The following is a 22,460-nucleotide window of genomic DNA, read 5'->3' as shown; positions in this document are numbered from 1 at the left end:
GAAGGCGCCCAGCGTGGGGCTTTTACAGCGACCCTCCCCCGGCCGCCCCCTTATCGCGGCCCTAACTTACCCGCGGCGGATGAAGTACATTAAGTCACGTAAACAGCGCGCGGCGAGGAATGCCACCGCGGTGACCTTTCGCGCGCCGCCGCCGCGAGCCCACCTCCGCGCCGCGCTGGCGGCCGCCGGCGGCGCGCGGGGTCGGCGCGGGGCTGCGGGGCCGCGATGGCGATCGCGACCGCCCGGGGCCCGGCGTGGCCGCTGCGCCTTCCCGAGCCCGGGGACCCGCGGCGGGCAGGGGGCGGGGAGCCGGGGCACGCGGTTGGGGCGACCTCTGGGCTGCGCACGTCCTGCGCTTCCGCCGTCACCACCTGACGTTTCTAAGGAGTATTTGGGGCTTTTCGAGAATTAAAAAGGACAGAACAACAGCCGCCCCCCGCCCCCCCCACCCCCACCGCTGGCAGGGCTCTGGGTGACAGGCGCGGAGCCGAGTCGAGTCGGGGGACGCGCCGCCCCGACCCAGCTAGTGCGCCCGGGCGCTGGCGGGGGTGGGGGGGAGCCGAGGTGACCCCGTGTCCTTCGGCCAAAGCGTCCCCGGGACGGGAAGAAATATGGAACAGGCGAGAAGGCCCCATAAATCTGGTTTAAAAAAAGAACAACAGCAAAAAAAAAAAAAAAAAAAAAAAAAATCCACCTCTCAAGTTAACTAGGCTTTTAAGTCAGACATTGTATGTATTCTTTTTCTCCCTGAAACGTCGCTGGAGCACCCAGGAGCTTGGTGAAATGACAGGAGAATGAGCTTAAGTTTGCGGGGGTAAAGGCGGATCCTCGGAAGACGCGGGTCCTCGCCCGGGTCTCTCGGCTCCTCCGGAAGCGGCGCACGACTGGGTCCCCAAACACCCTTCCCCGTTTGGCCTCCAGGCCCCCGCCCCCTGGCCTATCGGCGGCTGGGTTCGGGCTGGATTCGAGTGTCGAAGAGCCGTGTGGCGCGCGCGGCCCAAATAAATCAGCCCCGGGGACAGGCCGCGCCCGGGAGCCAGCCCCCCTCCGAGGGTGAGGAGGGCCGCTTGGGGCGACGAGCTCGCTCCGGAGGGGCCACTCCTTGGGTCTGAATAGAACTGAGAGGAACGATTTCGTTCCAGATTAGCAAACTCCCGAAGAAGAGAGAGACTTTAGGAAAAGGAAAGGGGGGGGGGGGGGGGGAGAAAAAAAAGAAAGAAAGAAAAAAGAAACGAAAAAAGAAAAAAAAAAGAAAGGAAAGGAAACACGAGGAAAACTTCCAAGAACATGACCGTCTACTTGGAGCACTGTGGCAGCCTTCGCTAGCTCTTGGGGTGCACTTCTTCCTCGGTGCCCCCTAATACCCCCGCCTTCCCGGACCAGCTGGGCGCTAGGAGGAAGCTCGGAGCGCCGGGCCTCGGGCCCCTGGGGAGTGGCTTTGAAAATGTGCTGTTCCCCGGGGGTGTTGTCCCCAGGGCCAAAGCTGCTGGGGTTGGGAAAACTGCAAGCTGGAGGAGTCAGGCAACCTGTCTGAATAAACTCCATGGGTCAAACAGTTTTGTTTTATTTCTTAGTTAAGTGACAAGAAAAACAAGACAGTCTTTAAAAGCCAAAAAACAATTTGTGACCCTACAAAAGAGCAAACAATGACCTCCCTGCCCCCACCTTTGTTTTAAGCAATGTTCAAAAGTGACTGGGAATCTGGAGGGTAAAATGCAGGGTCCCTTCTCGAGCCTTAGAACCCGCACGTTGTGGAGCTGGTCTGCGTCCCGCCGCTCACCTCTGTCCCAGCAGAGCCAGGACCAGCGCACCCTCTCCCCGCTGCTGCGGACTGGCGGGAAAAGCAGGTCCCTGGGGGTCAACTATTGTCCAAGGAAATTCACAGGTCACCCCCGTAATTGTAAATATAAAGAAACACACACACAGCAGGAATCAGGTTTGCGCTGGGGGCTCGGTCTCCTCAGGGCTCAGGCTTGGAGGCCGTGCACAGCCTGGGCTCCAACTTAGCTGAAGGACTTATTTAACTTGTCTTCATTAGAAATCACCTAACTGTGATATGAATTTTTAAAAAGAAAACTTTGTTTTTGAGAGCAAACCTCAGAAACACTTAAGAACAGTTGGACTCAAAAGGAAATCAAATGCCCACAACCTTTCTGTAACGGCTTACAAAGGAGCTTCTGCAAAACTCAGTCTACGTAAAAATTTGGTCGGAACTCACGTAAAAAAAAAACAAAAGAGAGGCATTAGAAGCCCTGGTCGGAGTTAAGTGGACGGCGGACGCCGGGTTATCTGTTCTGGTAGACGTATTCGATCGAACTCAGGTTAAAATTTAAAGCCCCTGGATCCTGCTCCAGTCGCCAGTCTCCGTTCCAGAGTTTTCTACCTTCAGTCTTTTCGGAATTGCGGCCGCGCTGAAACTGGGAGCCGCCACAGTGATTGGGGGGAGGCAAAGAGGAATGTAATAAAAGTGACTAAATTGGATGAGAACGGTTTATGGACCTTCTCGGTAGCAATTTAAAATTCAGAAGTGTTTAGCAGCAATTTACAACGAAGAATGAACAACGACAACAAAAAAAGAATCGCCGACTTCCTCGATTCCGCTCTTTCCTCCCCCGCGCTGCCAGGCCCTGTCCCCTTGTCCCTCAGGATTCACAGGTTCACAGCTTACAGTTACATCGAGAAGAAACATACATTTAGCCACGAGGTCTCACAATCTCTGGAAACCCTATTTTACTATGCCCCTGCCTACCCCGGCTCAACTCTGCTCAGGCTTCTCTCCCTTCCCCAACTGGAGACACACACACACACACACACACACACACACACACACACACACACACACACACACAGAGCCCAAACGCTTTCAGGGAGACTGACCTTTAGAAAATCATTTACTTCGATTTACCTGAAAAAGAAAAAAAGTGTAAAAATCCATTCCCACAAAACAACTCCTCCTGCCCTAGTTAAAATTCTCTTTCGACAGCCTTCTTGGGGTCACATCTGTCGGAAGAAATCCTTTTTGTGAGAGAAAGGGAGCGAGACATATATCATGGCTCCTGCCGCGGACGAACCTGCGGCCGCGCGACTCCCTGCTGACAGATCGGCGCTGATAACCCCGCGACGTTCATTTCCAGTCCCTTTGCCGGCTAAGGACCGTATCAGTTTGTACACAGTTGTGATAACCATTTGGAGGGAGCGAAGAAGGGGTGTGTTTGTGAGGGTGGGGGTGGGGAAGCAGTATTTCGCGCTGGGACCAGGGATGGGGACCCCCTCCTCTTTTCAACGACTTATCTGAGACTTACCTGAAGTTCTCCAGGGAAAGCTCAGAGCAAACGGGACACCAAAACTCCGGAGAGCACCTCCGGGCGCGACTGGCGTGGAAACCCTTTTCCATTCTGCGCACTTCAAGGACTAACCTTTACGTACACCCTGACCTCGAATTAAAGGTTCCCGAAGGTTGGCTGGGGAGTGAACCTCCCGAAACTTCCCTGGAATTCAGTACATTTCTAAAAAGCAGGGTAGAGATAGGGAGCTGGGCACTCTAGTTCCCTCTTTCCTAGAGCACAGGAGACAAGACCCCCGACGGCCACCACTACCTGAGCCCCAGTGTCTCGAGAAGAGGGTCGGGAAAGTTTAAGGTCCGTCACACACAACTGCGGAGCAAAAAACTCATTTAATGTTCAGGGAGGAGCGGGGAAGGCCAGCGGAGGAAAGCACTTTCCCCCTTATTCTGGGGGAGCGCTGACCCCGAAGTTGACGCGTCTCTCCTGTTGCGGTGGCTGCGTGGGGCTGTGCACGGTCAACTCCTCCCGCGCCACCGCCCGCCTCCTCCGCCCCTTTGAGCGCGCGTGTAACTGGGGGCGGAGGAATGGGTGTGGGTCGCCAGCCAGGTCAGGCGTTCTGCCACCTCCGCCCCTCCCCCAGCGTCCCCGGGGATCGGCGCCCCCTGGATGGACTCGCCCCTACTCCCAGGACTTAGCTCGCAGCTCAGCCCACACCCGCAGGCTGCGCGGGGCTCATTGTCTGCCGGGACGGCGCGCTCCCCTCCCCCCGCCACCCGCCGTCCCCTCCCCACCCTCTTTTCTCTCCTCCCCTAGCTCCCTCCTCCTCCTCCTCCTCCTCCTCTTCACCTCCAGAGCCCAGCTCGCTCGCAGAGCGCAGTTCCGACCCACAGCCTGGCACCCTTCGGCGAGCGCTGTTTGTTTAGGGCTCGGTGAGTCCAATCAGGAGCGCAGGCTGCAGTTTTCCGGCAGAGCAGCAAGAGGCGCCTCCTCTCTCCTTTTTATTCACCAGCAGCACCGCGCAGACCCCGGACTCGCGCTCGCCTGCCGGCGCCCTCGGCCTCTCTCCGCGCTCGGGAGCACCCTCCGCCACGGCTGTTCTCCATGCGCAGCGCCCACCCGAGGTTCGGCTGCTTCCTCTCTTGCTCGAGCTCCCCTCTTTCCTCGTCTGCACCCCCTACCCGTCGCAGGCTCCTCGGCCTCAGCTCTCTGGCCCTCTGCGGGCCGCGATCGGCTCCGAGAGTGCCTATCTTCTCCACTCCCGGCAGGCTCCCGGGTTCCCGGGACACCGCGGACCAACTTCTGGTGTCTTTTCCTCTCCCCGAAGCGCTTATCTGCGCGCAGCCTTATCTCGGAGTTATCTTGGCGCAAAGGGGCGGGAGCCGGCAGTCAGGCGGGCAGAGACTTCTTTCTTGCTATCTAGCCCGGGTCTGTGTGTGGGTATTAATTTTAGTATGGTTATCTCCGATGAGCCGAAGCGATTTGGAAAAGCAGCCCCGAGAAGGCCGGCGCGGCTGCATTTCGCTTCCCTCCACCACCTCCTAGTCTCCCTGTCATTCTTCCTGCTCTCCCCTTTGGGGTGGCCTCGGCTCCGGGGCGGTCTCACGTCCCCCCTTGCATTTCCCCCTCCTTTTCTCTGCGCTCCGCTCCACCCCGCTACGTCCGATTCCGGAACGGTCCGGCTTTTCCGCGGGTGGGGATGATCGCAGGGTGGGCCGCGGTGGCCCGGCCGGCATGGCCTGGCCGGCGTGAGCGCACGCTCTGGCGGCTGCAGGGGCGAGCCGTGTCTAAGGTGTGCGGCGCCACGGGGACGCGGGCTGGGCATGAGACTCCGGCCCCGCAGGTACCCCGAACTGCCTGTGACCCGAAGGCCCGAGACTACGGTCTCCGCCCTGCTGCCCCACCTTCCCAGGGCTGGGTTGTGTTTCTCTGGGGCTCGCGTTCTGTCTCGTCAGCGCAGTCCGGGAAGCTCTGGGAAAGTCAGTATGGGAGAACGCGGCGGTTTCGTTTTCAGGGACAGGTTGCCTTTCCTGCGCTAATGATTTTCACGCGAGCAACCCTCACACTGAGGCATTCCGGGCGAGCAAGCCCTGTGCGGAGGCATGTTAAGGCAGCACCGACACGCACGGCTACTTAAAAAGTTCTTTTGTGTGCCATCGGCCGGCAGGGAGTCACTTTGGGGCGGAAGGAAAACCTCGGCCAGCCTCGCAGTTACCCTTGGGATCCGGCGTGCGCGCGGATGAAGGATGCTGCGGAGTGGGTGGGAGCGGAAGGCGAGGGGACCCGAGCCGTGTGGGTGAGGGAGAGCTGGTATCCCGGTCCTGGGAAGACCCTGTGGCAGCTGCGCAGGCTCCACGTCCCTCTCCTTCCCCACCCCTTGAGCCCCGGGTAGAAACGGGATCTTTGAGGAATCTCATTAGCTAGAGAGGGGTGTGGAGGTGAGATGTTGTGCAGCCTGCGCTTTTGATAACTCCCTTTTTATTTCTCCTCCCGACCCTGTCTCCCTCCTCATCCCGTCTCAGGAGCTAGAAGTCAGCTTGGAGCGGCGCCGGACCGTGGATGGCCTTGACTGACGGCGGCTGGTGCCTGCCGAAGCGTTTCGGGGCCGCGCCTGCGGACGCCAGCGACTCCGGAGCCTTTTCAGCGCGGGAGCCCTCTACGACGCCTTCCCCCATCTCCTCCTCTTCTTCCTGCTGCTCTCGGGGTGGGGAGCGAGGCCCCGGAGGCGCCAGCAACTGCAGGACACCGCAGCTCGACACGGAGACGGCGGCGGGACCCGCGGCTCGCTCGCTGCTGCTCAGCCCCTACGCCTCTCATCCCTTCGGGGCTCCCCACGGACCTTCGGCGCCGGGGATCTCTGGCCCCGGGAGCGCCCTGTCGAGCTGGGAGGACCTACTACTCTTCACTGACCTCGACCAGGCCGCGACCGCCAGCAAGCTGCTGTGGTCCAGCCGCGGCGCCAAGCTGAGCCCTTTCGCACCCGAGCAGCCCGAGGAGATGTACCAGACCCTCGCCGCCCTCTCCAGCCAGGGGCCAGCCGCTTACGACGGCGCGCCCGGCGGCTTCGTGCACTCGGCGGCCGCTGCAGCGGCGGCCGCGGCCGCGGCGAGCTCCCCAGTCTACGTTCCCACCACACGCGTGGGCTCCATGCTGCCCGGCCTGCCGTACCTGCAGGGGGCGGGCGCCGGGCCCGCCAATCACGCGGGCGGCGCGGGCGCGCACCCCGGCTGGCCCCAGGCCTCGGCCGACAGCACCCCGTACGGCAGCGGAGGCGGCGCGGCGGCCAGCGGGGCGGCGGGGCCCGGCAGCGCCAGCTCGGCAGCAGCGCACGTCTCGGCGCGCTTCCCCTACTCGCCCAGCCCGCCCATGGCCAACGGCGCGGCTCGGGACCCGGGGGGCTACGCGGCGGCCGGCGGCGGGGGTGCGGGCGGCGTGAGCGGCGGCGGCGGCAGCCTGGCGGCCATGGGCGGCCGCGAGCACCAGTACGGCTCGCTGTCGGCCGCGCGGCAGCTGAACGGGACGTACCACCACCATCACCACCACCACCCGAGCGCCTACTCGCCCTACGTGGGTGCACCACTGACGCCCGCCTGGCCCGCCGGACCCTTCGAGACCCCGGTGCTGCACAGCCTGCAGAGCCGCGCCGGAGCCCCGCTCCCTGTGCCGCGGGGCCCCAGCGCAGGTAAGGGTCGTGCCACGGCGTGGGGGGTGGGGGTGCGAGGGGGTGTGGAGCAGCTCCTTGACCTGGGCCCTTGTTTTCAGGGCCTTCTCGTCAGGGTGCCCGGTCTCTGGCCGCTTGCTGTGGTGCTTCTGTTTTGCACGAGAGAGACTAGATGCACAGATATGTCTCCGTGCCTGGGCGGAAGTCCAGGGACTTGATGAATAGTGACTGAAGTGGGCAATTGGAAAAAACGAGCCCAGGAGGGAATGGACAGGGCCTAAGCCTGGTCGCAGACTCCAGTTTGCGTGGGTGGAAGCGCTAGAGTCCATTTAGGGGGTAACTTTAGGAGAGTGTTCGGCATACGATTCACCCTCTCCTTAGATACACACAGTTTCACCCAGTTCAGCTCTCCAAAGGTCGGGAATTATGTGTGTTTTCCTTAGGGAGAGTGTTTAAAAGAGGTCCACGGTGGAGAAGGACTTAGCATCTCCTTGCCCCTCGGTGAGAAGGAAAGAAGAGAGGTCAGCCTTGTGACTGTCCCAAGGGACAGCTGGTGGAGGGGCCCTTTTGCTTGGCATGAACCGGCGGGGTGTGGTGTCTGCGGCTGCTGCCCCCGCCTGCGCCCCCCTCTCCCACGCTGGGACCAGAGCACTCACACCTATTCTTCCTCCAGAGTTAAGGCCAACAGTTTTTCAGTTTCCAATCCCACTCATGCTTTCCATTCCAGTGTCTAGGGGCAGTTTGGAGTGAACTGGGAAAACACAATTGTCAAAATTCCAGCAAATGCCCCATCTTGAAGAGTGTTTGTCCTGCTCAAGCAGGGAGGGTGTGAACTGTTGTCCGGCCTGACAGAGGCACGCTGGCTCCTGAACTCAGGTGCAGCATTCTGGGTCCTTTTTCGTGCTTTCAGAGGTCTCTTTGTATTTAACCTGTTTGATGTAACCTGACAGTCTCCTAAGACAAAAAAATGGGCTTTTTTGGCCGTTGGTTTCTTTGAAGGGAGCTGTGGGAGTCAGGAAGTGGCAAAGACCAAGGAGGCACATCAGCCTAAGTTATTCTGCCTGGTGCTCTCACACCCCAGGTCTGGGCTTTTCAGTAGAGCCCTCCATTTAGGGACAGCAAGTCTTTTAGGGGCCCTAATTAGTGAGGGTTAAGTAAAGCACTGCCAGCCTTGCATCAGAGACAAGCTGGGAATGCTAGTGGCCTGAAGGTGAAGGATCTGATTTGAATCACCGCCCTCTCTCGGTAAAATTGAGCTCAAAATTCCCTCTCCTCTCCCTGCAAAGCTGGCCCAGGAGACCATCTTTATGGTCTGAGGGTCTGTGTGTAGAGTTGAGGAGGGGCCCTGTTGAGGTTTGGAGGCGCCAGAGAACAGAGAGAGCCCTGTCACCCTTCCTGCTGCTTAGGGACCCACGTCTGGCTCCTGGGAGCAGAGAGACAGGGAGAAGGATCTTCAAAGCCTGCAAGAGGGTGGTGGTTAGGGTGTGAGGCTTTTGTCAGTCAGGAATCCAGCAGGGAATCCGAAAGATTGTGTGAGTTGGGTAGGGGGCAGCTCTGCCTGCTTGGGGACACACCTTAGCGTGATATCCATTTCTCTTTGCCCTCTTCCAGCATTTCACAGGACAGAGAAAGAGAAGCAGTCCAAAAGACCCAAACAGAGTCTTTGGATGTTTAAAGTAATTGGTTTAGTGAGGAAAATCCTTTTAGAGATGGTAGGGTGCAATTACAGACAAGTTACAAGTTTTTCGTTTTAAACTTAGCCTATCCTTTCACTAATTTTTTCACTTTCTGGGTAGGACACTGCAAAGTTAGAAAAAGCTTGCGTAGACCCAGAGTATATTTTGAAAAAAAAAAGGAAAGGGGTTTGGGAACACCCAGCTTTTGCATAAAGAGTCTTTTAAGAAGGCAGGAAGCTGCTGAGAATAAGCCAGGCAGGGGGTAGGGGAGACGAATGACCCTAACTTTGCTTGTCCTCACAGGTGTTCCCATGCTAGGGAGACTTCGACCCCCAAGCCCCTCTCCTCCCAGCTTCCTAACTGATTCTCTGCTTCTCCACTTTGATTTTTTTTTTAAACAAACCATTTTTGGAGGCACTGTTTTAATTGATTCGAGCAAATGGCAGGGCTAAAACCTGAGCCCTGGGCTTTCTCAACCTGCACAGTGGTGGTGGTGGGGTGGGGGAGTTGCTCTGGGAACCCATTCCATTCTCTTCTCCTGGTGCTGGTGCTGGTGGGTGGGTGTTAGGGAGTTTTGGGGTGAGCTCTGTCCCCAGAGACCAGCAGTCTCCCAAGCTCCCGCTGAATTGGGTTCCATTCTCGGTCCTGGAGTGACATTCGCTGGTGGTGCTCTTCTCCCCTGAGTCTGTCATTCCCCAGGGGCACCCAAAGCATCCAAGTTTGGAGACAGAGGATGAATAATAGGGAGAAAATGGTGAGTGAGCTTCCAGCACAATCAGATTTTGTGATTTATAAAAAGCAGCTTTTTCTTATTTTAGTTATAGGATTGCAGCTGCTGAATGAGTATTGGGGAAAAGTATGGGGGGAATGGGAGCTGTAGATTTTACTTAATTAAAAATAAGCAAGTTTCCAAAATTTATTTATCCAAAGTGGACTTTAAGTTTTGTCTCTGGGTTATTGGCTGACTAAGGAGATTTACCTGGGGCGTCCACACTGTCTTCTGGGAGCCTTTATTGTTCCCAGTCCGGGAGAAGGCGGCCAGGCATAGGGCTGGGTTCTCCAGGGAATGCCCCACTTCTCCATGGAGAGGGGCTCTGATAGGTAACATTTTAAAGTCAACAACAAAGACAAATATCTTGTTTAACTTCAGTGTCCTTGAAGTCCTGAGCATTTTACTGATTACCGTAGTCAATAGTGGCTTTTAGGGCGGAGAAGAATAAATCTTTGTGATGTGTTCTAAGTTGCAGTATCCCCATGACAACTTTGAACTCAGTTACGTGGGATGCTAGTTAATGAGGAGGAAGGAGACTTGTTTTGCAGGGTAAATAATATTAATGGAATTAAAGATTTTTGTATGTTCCAATCACATTTTAATATCTTTACAAAAGTTGATGGTAAGCTGTAAACCGCTCATGAATAGAAAAAGAAAGGCTTGCTAACATACTCTTAAAATAAACTCTAAAGTATAATATTTATTTACTGTAAAAATTGATTCAAAAATACTCCTTAAAGAAAGCCAAATTGTAACATTTAAATTTTCTGTAATATAAATAACTCTAAACAGAAGGAGATATTTTTAAAAGTCTATTTTAAAAGTGCTTAATAAGTACCTATCTCATTTTAGATAATTATTCATATTTAACTGATTCAAGGGGAAGTAATACATGTTAAAACTATTTACTCTAAAGGCTTTTTTAAATTAGCAGGTTTAGGTTAATTGTGGCCTCCGGAAAACTAACCAAGTAGCAAAATGCCAAGTATAATTTAAATAGATGACATACGTTGAAATTTTTAGTGTAGGAAAATAGGGAAAAACTTTATTTAGTGTTGGGACAGTCCGAGTAATTTTCTGAATCGATAAAGTATCAAACGTTTGTAGACATTTTGTAGATTGAAGCAATTAGACCCACTTTGAAATCATAATATTTTAGTGTTTGGTCCTCGTGGCATGGAAATCAAGCTTAACATTTAACTCCGTGCTTATTAATCTCTTAGTGCCTTTTTCCCCCCTGAGGAAACCTGAGTCATTTTCTAATTAATTGGCAAAAGTGCCCAAGAACAGTATTTCTAATTTCACTTTATTTTTCATTGAGGAAGAGGAAGAGTGTTAAAATACAGCAGATACTTTCAAAAACTTACTTGAGATAAAAGTAAAGAAGACAGCCTCACTGTGTCCGCGGATATTTGTGGGTTAGGGTAGGGGTCAGTGATCACCGTTAATATTGCAAGGCTTGCTGGGGTTTGGCAAGTGGCATATTTTAATTATGATGGATTTCAGTTTTGAAAAGCTTGGGAACAGCCGGAAGGAAGGGGTCAGGGGACCCAAACCGACCTCCCCACGGCTCATCTCAACTCTAAGGTCCTTGGAGACAGAAGGCAGATGATTCGGGCCGGGCTTCCAGCTCTGTTTCCGACTTCCCTGGTTGCACTGGGGCGCGCCCAGGGGTGCAGAAGTATTGGACCAAGTTTTGGTCAACAGATCGATCGCGATGACATCAACAGCCGGCTCCCGGCGGGGCTGCCGAGCAGAAAGCCGGGTGGGGAAGGGCTCGGGGTGCTGGGGTGTAGGGGAGCCCCGGGGGGACGGACGGGCGGTGCGGCGGGACCTCACCGGCCTCTCGTCCCCGCAGACCTGCTGGAGGACCTGCCCGAGAGCCGCGAGTGCGTGAACTGCGGCTCCATCCAGACGCCGCTGTGGCGGCGGGACGGCACCGGCCACTACTTGTGCAACGCCTGCGGCCTCTACAGCAAGATGAACGGCCTCAGCCGGCCCCTCATCAAGCCTCAGAAGCGCGTGGTGAGTGCGAGCGCCGCCCTCCCCTGCGGCCCGGCCCGGAGCGGCTCTCTTCCCGGGGGCCGCGGTCTCCCCGCCCGGACCCCGCCCGGCCGCGCCGCACCTGTCCCCGCGGGGGCGCCCGGGGCGGGCCGAGCGCCGGCCCGCGCTGTACGCCCGGTTCCCCGGTCCTCTCAGCTCCCACGAGCGCAGATCATCCCGAAACCAGCGACCGGGAAACGAAGGCAGCCCTCCCCCCAAAATTTACTCAAAGAAAGTGACGTCCCCAAATGGGGGGGGAAAAAAAAAGGAAAGTGTAGCGTGTTACCATCTTTCTGAAGTACCAAAAGCTTCTGTATTTACATATCTTTAGATGTCCTTGTAAATGTACTGAAATAGTTTTGGGAGGAGGTACAAGAAATGAGTAACCTCCGGGGACAAAAACGGAGGCTGCAGCCTCAGGTGAGGTGAAGGAAGGCGACTTTTTTCGCTGTGGACTCTGGTCTGCTTTGGATTTTATTCTTCAAAAAAAAATCATGCTCCTTTGTTAACATCCCCGCTCAAGTGGATGTGACAGTAGCGAACCCACAGCCCCTTTCTCCCCACAGCCTCATCCTGGACCTCCCTGACTCCGTCCCTTCTATCTTTCGGCCCCTTCCACCTCTTTTCAGAGTCAGACTAGTTTTAGCTCCAAATTCCATTTGTCTTTTGGATTGTCCTTGAGTCGGGTGAAAAATTTATTTACTCTAAGCTTTGTTATTTTGAAATCTGGCTGTTCAGAGAACTACCTAGAACTTGAGGGAAAAATGCAGTCTGCATGTTTTTCTCAAGTAGAGGATTTTGACTATCCCAACACATTTCACTATGTTTTAAAGTGTGGGAATTCTGATTTTCTTCAGGGATTAATCTCTTAGTATCATGTGTGTTTTTAAGAAGGAAAGGGTATTTACTGCTGTAGTGATTAGAGAATAAATGAAAGCTTTCACAAGCCCCACTGTAAGGCTAACATTTGTTTAGCCAAGCACTCATACTCTAATACCTTTTAAAGTAAAATATTTTACAGTTAGATGCCAGACATCTTAAGTATCCAAGTAATTTATTTAATTGTTATACTCTAATTAGCAGGAACAAATGCTACACATGTTGTTTGTGTTAAATAGATTAGAGTGAAATTGCATCACAATGTAAGTCTGACACCTTAAAGAGAGGCAATTAGTTTTATGGTTGTTTTGTTTTTAATGCATTTAAAATAAAGTGGAGGAGGTTAATTTAATGAGTGTTATGTGCCTTAAACTTGTTACCGTCTCCCACAGATTAAACTTTTCTTAAAGGCATCCTTACGTTCAGTGCCTGGCTCCCTATGGTTTTCATTTTTCATACATGCATCATATTTTAAAAGAAAATTACTGGCCGGAAAATATTCCAAGGAAGTTCCTTGTTTTCTTGTATTAGCCAATGTATGAACGATGAAACTGATTATTATGTTTTTGGAAAGGCATACTGAGCTGAGTACTAGCTGAGCTCGGAAAGGTAACATTTTCTCAAGATTGAGCAAAAAAATGGCAAAATAGTAACCATTTAAGTTCTAGTGGCATTATAAATTTGATCTAGTAATATCCATATTTAAATAGTGGCATCAGTTGTGTGCACTTACCAGTAAAAATAACTTAATGGAAGTATAAAACCAATTTTTAACATCTCTGAATCTCTTAGTTTTCTTTCTGTGGGCAGGTGTCTTGGCAGTGACCAAGGTCAGCCAATGTGCTTTGTAAATGGGTTATAACTGATACCAATTAAAGGGTGTGTCTATCAATTAGTTCTCCTTGTGGGCTTCTTATTTATGGTTTTGCTGGATCTAGTTAGTTCTCAGAAATAGTGTTGAACCCAAGTTTGTTTAGCTAGCAGTACAGAACCAATCACGGTGAATTTGAACTTGTAATACATTGCAAAATAGGAGATTTATGGTGTAACTTAAATTTCTTGTCAGTGATGAATATAACTGAGATCACTTGTTACAAGGAACTTTTATAACCCACTCACCTTCATTTCACATGTTTATGAGGACTGGCTTCACTTATGATCTGCAGTTGACAGTCATAAAGTTCTTTGTTATAATGGCAAATTCTGATAACAAGTTTGCCTCACATTGGCTCCAAATTCCACTGGAAACTGTCATAAATGACCTATTTATAAAATGAACCTTCCTGTCCCTAGTTTACTGATTTCACATTTATGAAGAGGAGTGCTCTCCTGGGAAATTATTTTCTTTTAACCATTAAAAACAAGAAGAAGAAGAAGAAGCCCTGATATGTAAGATTTTGTTTTCATCATTTTAACAAAGCAGTTTCCCAAATAGTTCTGTCAGCCAAACATATTCGTTTCAACCAAAAGATTCTTTCTTAGCACCAACTTAAAAAGATGGCAGTGCTAAGAGCCTTCCCAGTGTCTCTTTGGTTTTACAACTTGTCTGTAAAAAGTATGCTGCAGCAGTATGACAGGATGTGAGTTGTAAATGCAAAATTCAATTTTAGCTTTTAAATTTGCCAGCAAAGATTTTGGAAATATGTCTCTTAGTTTGAATATTCAGTGCATGCTCAATCTATGTTTTTTTTGTTGTCCAGTCTTTACAATTTCTTAAATTAATCATCGTAGCTAACTTTCCTAATTCTGTATCTTTTAACTTGCTTTGGCCCCTGGATTTTCCCCGTAGCTTTTTTTTTTTTTAACTGAAGTCACAACAGTTTTTTAGTTCCCTATCTGGGTAATTTAAAAACAAGTTTAGATTTTTGCCATTCTAGGCAGGAACTTATACTAGCTTAAATAAGCCCTCTTTATAATTCACACATAATAATTTAGAGGAAATAAATTCTGTATAAGGATGTTATGGGTATAAAGGGAACATAGAAATCAGAGTGACAGACAGTTGGCCTTTTCTGATAAATTTAACTCTTTGTATGAACAAAAGTTGAATACTATACTGACAGGGTAAATAAAATATAGCAGTATCACCATATATAAGACAATGCCAGCACCAACACAATGTAAAATTTGCTTATCCTTTGTAAAATGGATAATAACAAAAATTCAGGCAATAGGTGATCATGATGGTAATTAATGAGATGTATTAAAATATATTCACAATTTTTGTGCATTTTCCAAAATCCATTTCTATGAATATATGTAAGCCCTTCTATAGTTTCTAGTTTATTCTTCTGCACAATATCTGAGAAATAGACCAATTATCTCAGTTTTCAGGTGAGGCAGCTCTTCCCCAAAGCCTCTTAACATATTGGCAGGCGGTTTGTGACTGCATTTCTTTACCATCATGTCTCAGACCTCTGACAGCAGTGAGTGCAGGCGTCGGACAGCACTGTGACTGCTCTAATCTATGCTAAAAGGCTGGAGGAAATCAATCGTATGTATTGGATGGAGCACGCTTTGGTCCAGGAAGATCAACATAATTACCTTTCAAAGTTTTTTTCTCAAGGGGTCTCTTATTGATAATAACCAGGTACATGCTTGTTGATGGCAGGGATAAGAGTCATCGATGTATGTAGCATATACATAAAAATCCCTTATATCTGTACACTGACTTTCTTGTGCTGCTTTCTAGCCTTCCTCCCGGCGGCTTGGATTGTCCTGTGCCAACTGTCACACCACAACCACCACTTTGTGGCGCAGAAATGCTGAGGGTGAACCTGTGTGCAATGCTTGTGGACTCTACATGAAACTCCATGGGGTGCGCCACCTACTCTGCTCATGTGTATAACCTGTTCAGTGACTTGTTTGTACATAGTTTCAGTTAAAAACATCAGCAAAGGAGAGGGCACGAAAGTGAAAAATCTGATTTTCCATATGTACCTCCGTGTTTCTGTTATAATAGAAACCTTTATCTTACCAATAAGAAACCAAAAATGCTGCCAATTAAACTGCCACATACATCCATAGTAAGACATCCCAATTATAGAAATACTAGAATTTGGGAAAGTGCATTGTAGAATTGATAAGATGGTAGGAAGCTTTATTTTTAAAAAAAAGCTGTAAAATTGAATGAAGTATAGTTGATTTACAAAGTTCTCGTTAGTTGCAGGTCTACAGCACAGTGATTCAGTGATACACGTGTGTATAATATATATATTATATATAATATATGTATTCTTTTTCAGATTCTTTTCCCTGATAGGTTATTACACAGTACTGAGTATAGTTCCCTGTCCTATACAGTAGGTCCTTGTTATCTATTTTGTATATAGTAGTGTGTATATGTTAAAAAATATGTATACTCAAAGAAAAAAAAATAGCATGGAACGAACTAGAAATGCACACTGAGTAGTTTATAGCTTAAAAAATGTGAATACAAATACATTTATACAAAAGAGTAATAACATTTGATAGCTATAGTTAGAAAGAATCTACATTTTGAGGATTGTGCAAGATGTTATAAAATATGTCAATTTTAAAAAGAAAAATATCTTTGGTATATGTAGGGAGAAGAATACATGATCTCTTTGAAATAAAAATATGTATTCAGTGGTTTTACTCTGTAGTTGAAGTTTTTTAAAACAATAAACATTAAGTTGAAGAATTCAATTCTCCCCGGCAAATCACCCCATTTTTTTTCCTGGAGGAATCTCTGCATTTGGTGGGGAAAGTGTAGTCTTTGTGCAGTTGGAATCTATGAAGTGTGCATAAAAATTGGATTGAAATTTATGCCAAGTTCTTTTAAATGAGGGCTTTCAGTGCTGATGTTGGGTCTTTAGTTGGTTTGGTTTTTCTTCAATATAATATTTATTGAACTTATGGCCTACATGAAAAATTTTTTAGGTGCCTCGACCGCTTGCTATGAAAAAAGAGGGAATTCAAACCAGGAAACGAAAACCTAAGAACATAAATAAGTCAAAAGCTTGCTCTGGTAAATATAACACAATGCTATTTGACTGTCAAGTATTTGCCAAACTTAGCAGAGTATATGTATATTTATGAGGTTAATTTTGACTGTTGCAGGTAATAGCAATAATTCTGTTCCCATGACTCCAACTTCCACCTCTTCTAACTCAGATGACTGCAGCAAAAATACTTCCCCTACGACACAACCGACAGCCTCAGGGGTAAGTGTTAAAACAGTATAGCTTCTAAACTAGTGGGTTGCTCTCTGGTATATTATCTCAAATTTTATCTTATCTGGTAGTACAATAATCTAAACCCACAGTTCAGTTTTGTTAGCTGATACCTAAGAATAGTTTTTAGAGGAAATTACATTTAAATGTCAACAAAATGACAAACTTAAGTACTTTACAAACCTCTTAATTAAGATCTATATCATTTTTTTATGGTTAAATTAACCCAAGTAAAAGCAAGAAGTTTTAATTTGAAGTGCTTTAAATTGTTTTATTTGCAGGTTTTTATCTGAGTGTGTGTGTGTGTGTATATAATATTTCTAATGTATATACATGTATTATGTATTTCTAATGTAGATCAGGAAAAGCACCAGCTCGGTGGTTTCATATATCCCGGTGCCCATGATATTTAAATTGCTTTTGCTTATCAACTCCAGCCTTCTTCCTTCTCTCTTCTCTTCCTTCTTTCCATTAAAAAAAAATCATCCACCCAAAGCAAAGCTCATCACAAAGAGTCATGTGACGTGCTGCTGTATTCGGGGATCTTCACCTAACAGTCCTCTGCTGGGCCGGGCAGCCTTACCTTCTAATGCACCTTGATTGTACCTCGGCTCGTTTCAGCCTTGTGATCAGCCTGTGAGCAGTTCGCATTGAGAGTGATTCACACCCCTGAGGACAACGGTGTCTGGGTCTTTGTGAAGATCACAGCCTTCATTGCAGGAAAGCTGCGATTGAAACTCAGTTTTTCTCAAGTGAAGAGCATTTTCCCACCCTAGTGTTTCCCAGATTTACCTGAAATGCCCTTTAAAAATGACCGGGCCGCACCCTGGTCTTCAGAAATCCAGGGTGGGACCTGGGTGGCAGCATTTCACAGCCCCAGGTGAGGATTACACTTGTTTAGGATGATACATTAGCATTTTAAAATCCCTACTTAGTAATTCTTTTCTGCATTTAATTTTGCTTTATTTGGGGTCCTTTGAAATACTACAGATTCCTGGGCTCCACCCTGGATTTTCTGAGTCAGCGTCTTTGGGGGTGGGGCTTGGAAATTTGTGTTTTTGAACAATTGCCGCAGGTGAAATTGAAACTACGGCCTTCGAGGCGTCTTTGAACCAGGAACCACAGAGCTGGTATTTTTACTGGCTTAAACAAATAAAAATTAAACATTAAAAAAAATTTGTTAACTGCTTAAAACTATATTTGATATTTTTCTTTATCCTCCAATTCAAACTCTTGGGCTTTTTCTTTAACGAACAAGAAGTTTGCTCAGAGTTTAAAAAGGGAAAAGCCTTTTTGCTGTTTTTGTTGCAGACACATATGCTTAAAGAATGGTTTCTGGCTTTTATAAAGGTGAACTCCGGTGAATGACTTTTTTTTTTTTTTTCACAAGAGGGTAAGATGTAACTGAAAAGGTCTAAAATGGTACATAGAAGTTACTTGTGAGGAAATGAAAAGATCAATATTATTTTAAAGTATCCTTTATTATGCCCTAAGTCCTCAGAGGCAATTATGTAGCTTACATGAGGGGAAACAGTGTTCTGGTTTTCCAAAGCTTGGAGGGATCAGCTAGGGTTTCCGCCTCCGTGTCTGTCTCTCCTGGCTAGAAAGCGCATTGCTGCCAGCTCCACCTCAACTTTTGCTGGTGCTACGGTACAAGCTTAGCGTGTGGCAGAAGCTAACTTTGCATGATAAATGGCACAGAAATAGAGATATTTGCCCAACAATGGGCTTTGAAAACTTAGTAGGTGGAGTCTGTTTTGCTCTTACGGTTTTATGATGTAAAATTTCAAAATGGGCTCTTTGCAAGTCCAATCAATGTTGCCCTACAGGGGAGGAACAGTGCGAAGGCAGCGACTAGGTCAGGCCCGGGCTTGTCTGGAAGAAGGACCTCGGGAGTCCGGCAGTCCCAGTCGCACGACAGCTATTGTGTCCCGGCATGTCTCTCACTTGGGACCCAGCATGCCAGGGGCTCACTGGCCAGTGCCGTCTGAGGAAAGGCTCAGTTTTCTACCAGAGGCCAGGAGGCAAAGCAATTTTAGTATTAGAAACAAAACAAAACAAAACAAACTTTTAAAAAGTGCTTTAGAGATCTGGGGAGTTGGAGAGCAATTCCCTACAAGGTCTTTTGCTGCACGCTCCCCATCACACCCAGCGCCCAGGCAGCCTCTGTGGGAACCAGCCGTGTGAGCTGCAGACGGGCAGGTTGGGAGGTGGCAGGGGAGCAGTGCCCGAGCCCAGGTGGCTTCAGAAACGCTTCCCCAGAGCTTTTCCCAAAGCCGCGGGGATGGGGCTTGGGGAAGGTTGCCATCATCCCCTCCTCCCTCCTGGGCTGGGCTGGCTGGCCCTGGGGCTCACGGCTTTTCTCCAGATGGCCAGCCCATCACGGAGTCTCCCTCCATTCGTGCCTTCCTGACGTGGCTGTTGTGGGGAACCAGGCCTACTTGGCAGAAGCCATTCTGCTGGCTGCCTTGGGAAACTGTCCCCTCCAAGGATAATAGCAGCAGACTCAGTGGCTTCTCCAAGAGTCCCAGTGTGTCCGTTGGTCCCTTGACACTTTTCAGACCCTCCTCTGGGCTGGCTGATTCTTCTCGCGTGTGGCCAACGTGGCAGCAGAGGCGCGTGAAGAGCCTGCTGGAGGCATTATCTGTGAGCAGCTGGGAAGCATTTGTGAAAGGAGGCTGTGTTGACAAAGATGTGTCATTTTCCCATTTTGGCCCCAGTTTATGATGCTGGAGGGCAGCTGGTGTTGTGACTGACTGCTTATAGGATTTTTTGAGTGCCGTAGGTGAGGGGGATGTTATTATATCCATGCAGCAAGGTTATATCTGGTATGTGGTCCATTAGTCCTTCTTTGGCTTGGCGTTTAAACCTCCTATGATGATGGGTCTGCCCTGTGGATCTCCAGAGGCCCCTGTGACTGAGGGGGGTGGAAATTAATCAGAGTTGTCCTAGTTTAATAGGGACAACCAGGTTACAAAACAAAGGGCAATCATTGGCATGCTCCCAGTGGAACAAGGAAACTGACCGCACTCTCTACTTAGAGATGTAACTGGCAACATACCTGTTCCTCCACCTTTCCTTAATGATTGTGAATTAAAGGCACAGAAGTCGGAGACTGTTGCAGAGACCATATCAGACTTCCTGTTTGAATTCCTTTCTGAGAAATCAGCAGAAGGAGATCACCAGTAGGCATTCCTAGCAGGCTACTTTTAAGTTCTGATGTCCCTGCATAGGGGCATATTCAGGGGTGGTAACAGGCCAGCATCATGACTTAATACCTGAGCAAGCCTGGCTGGAGCTGAGTATTCTGGAGGCAGGCACAGGATAATCATTTTTGCACTGCTCTGAAGCCTTATTTCATTGACTTTTGGGCATGTCTTAGCTTTATGTATGTGTTGCTCCTTTGTGTTTTAACTAGACTTCTGTCTCATTCCTTCTGATGGTCATCAGGTTGCTGACCCTGCTCCCTTCTGAGTCCGTTTCTCTGTTGCAGGCTGTGCAGGTGTGGTGTGTAAGTTTTGGAGGTGGAGGGAGGGCACTTTGTCTCTTGTATGAGAACAGGAGGACGTTGCTGCTGCCGTGCAGCCTGGTGTTAAAATAAGCCCCAGTCTCGTTCCTTTGGAATTCTTTTGCAACAGATGATTTATTTGCTTTCGTTTATATAATATTTACTATTCATTAGACCTTATTTTTTATTTTTCTTTTTTCTGTATTTTGTTTTTTCTGTATAAAATCAGAATTTTATAATCAGTTTCTCATATGGAATTCTTTGTATTTAAGAAATATGTTGAACTTAATTTTTGATACAGTTGGTTAATTTTGTGACTTTTGAACTTAAAGATATAATTTCCCCCAAATAGTCTTTCATTCTGTCTAAAATTTTCTTATACATGTAGATTTACTGAAAGATGTGTATTTCATTGACCTAAACAGACATCAGATTTTCTTTGGCATTTGTATTCTTGGGGGATTGTAATAATATTTAAAATTTTCATTGAATTCCATTTATTGACTGAGTTATATTTTATGGCATTTGTTGTTATTGATATTAGGAGGCAAATATGGGAACGTTCTATTTCAGCAATTACCAAACAAGATTTTATAAGTAGTGTCTATATATTCCTATCCCTCTTAGGACCTGTAACTAAAAATTTGTAAAACTGGAGGATACTTTACATATGTACACACACATATAAAATGTGTATATATATATGTATTCTGTATATGTATGTAATATATAAAAAATATAAACTTTATAACTCATCCCCCAATTTCATAGATAAAAGGTATTTCTCTTAGTTTCCTCTGGGACAGGGAGGATTAATTTGGTAATAAAATGAGCAGTAAGACAATGTCTGAGAATAAGAAATCGCTGAACATATTTTGCTTGCCTAAAAGCAGTTCTATAGATAATTATTTAACAAAAATTAAAGCCTACTTAAGTTTATATTAAAACTTCAAATATAATGTTGAAGTCATCATTAAACATATAGTGTTGAAATAAAAGGAGATGAACTATATCTGACTAGTGCTTGCCTTATGGTCATTGTTTGATTTAAGAAGCATTGCGCTACAGGTGACTTTTCAGTCGAGTAAAGCAAGGTCCCCAACATCATATTGTTCATAACGTGGTGGTAGTGGTGAGAGCATGTACGTATAGACAAATTTTACTGCTGGTCAGATTTGGAAGTGCTTTAAATGAGCAACAAAGTAGGAGTTGAAACTAGGGAGCCATGAATTCTGACTGCAGGATTTTAAATGGCTTTGCAGAGGAGAGGAAATTTGAATTAGTTGTATAGGATTTTTTCAGGGGAAAAAATTGGGATAGAGGTCTCCAGGAAGAAGAAGAGCATGGGTAGCTATGATTCTTCAGGGACATAGTTTGAGGAATTCAGTGTGGCTGGAGTGTAGGGTGTAAAATGCCAAAGGCAGGAGATGAGATGAATAAGTTATGTGGAAGGCAGATATTTAACTGTTTCAAGTCAATTTTAAGTCAGCCTTAGTAGGGTCCACACTGTTCATTTCTAAATGATGGACTTTCTCTAACACCCACTGCGGTAACGAATGTGTTTCTGTCCAACAATGTGTTATTTATTTATTTAGGCTGCATTGGGTCTTAGGTGCAGCATGCGGGCTCTTCCTTGCAGCGCGAGGGCTTCTCTCTAGTTGAGGTACACGGGCTCAGTAATCGCGGCTCGCAGACTTAGTTGCCCTTCGGCATGTGGGATCTTAGTTCCCCGACCAGGGATCGAACCTGTGTCCCCTGCATTGGAAGGCAGATTATTAACCACTGGACCACCAGGGAAGTCCTGTGTCAATGTGTTATAGTCCAACAATTAAACCATCCTTAACTGGGCGTATTTTGATAATGGAGGTAAACACTTGCTAGCATGCTCCTGTTTGTACATTTTACAAGCATGGTTTCCTCTCACAATTAGTAAGGAAAACTACTTCCTTGGAGCTGGTGACGTGTCCTGACTTGAGGGGCTCCTTGGGGCAAGATGGTTTCAGGGTGGCTGCTGGGTGACCCTTCCGAATGTAGGCATATTAAGGATGGCGAGTTAGCGTTAGGAATTCATTTCCTCACTTTGTGGTTCGTTGTTGGTGACACAGCTTCCACACAGAGAGACAGGCATCCTTAGACTGAGACAAAGGCCACATCTCAGATTCCTCTCTGGCTGGTTCTCTGCCTTTCTGTGGGCCTTGCCCATTGTGGTCAGTTTCTCAGTGTTGAATAGGTATTTTCACTCCTGCCTCATTTATCCTTTCGGGATGCTCTGTGCCTAGCGGGACCCATTTACCTACTGCAGTCACTCCTAGGTAATAGCTTTATTCAATGACCTTGTCAGAAGGAATACCTCTGAGCTGCATGGTTCTAAATCTCAGGCTAGAAGTGGTTTGAAAGAGTTAAGTGCTTAAGTGCTTGTAGCTAAAGGGCAGTGATTTAGGGAC

At 48.2% G+C, this 22,460-nt stretch overlaps 1 protein-coding gene across 1 annotated transcript in view; it reads left to right on the top strand.

The window, feature by feature from the left end:
- The first annotated feature begins 5,803 nt into the window (after nucleotides 1-5,803).
- The window catches only part of GATA6 (GATA binding protein 6), a 28,795-nt gene continuing 12,138 nt past the window's right edge, over nucleotides 5,804-22,460 (top strand). Inside the window, exons 1-5 of the mRNA XM_057699684.1 lie at nucleotides 5,804-6,963; nucleotides 11,249-11,415; nucleotides 15,005-15,130; nucleotides 16,216-16,303; nucleotides 16,396-16,499. Coding sequence (XP_057555667.1) covers nucleotides 5,841-6,963; nucleotides 11,249-11,415; nucleotides 15,005-15,130; nucleotides 16,216-16,303; nucleotides 16,396-16,499 — 1,608 coding nt within the window. The 5' untranslated portion in view covers nucleotides 5,804-5,840. The remainder of the gene's footprint in view (nucleotides 6,964-11,248; nucleotides 11,416-15,004; nucleotides 15,131-16,215; nucleotides 16,304-16,395; nucleotides 16,500-22,460) is intronic.

The sequence above is a fragment of the Hippopotamus amphibius genome, chromosome 11, assembly GCF_030028045.1.
Source record: "Hippopotamus amphibius kiboko isolate mHipAmp2 chromosome 11, mHipAmp2.hap2, whole genome shotgun sequence".
Classification (NCBI taxonomy): Eukaryota; Metazoa; Chordata; class Mammalia; order Artiodactyla; family Hippopotamidae; genus Hippopotamus; species Hippopotamus amphibius.
Note: the sequence above shows the minus strand (reverse complement) of the source record. Positions and strands in the feature narration are given on the sequence as shown.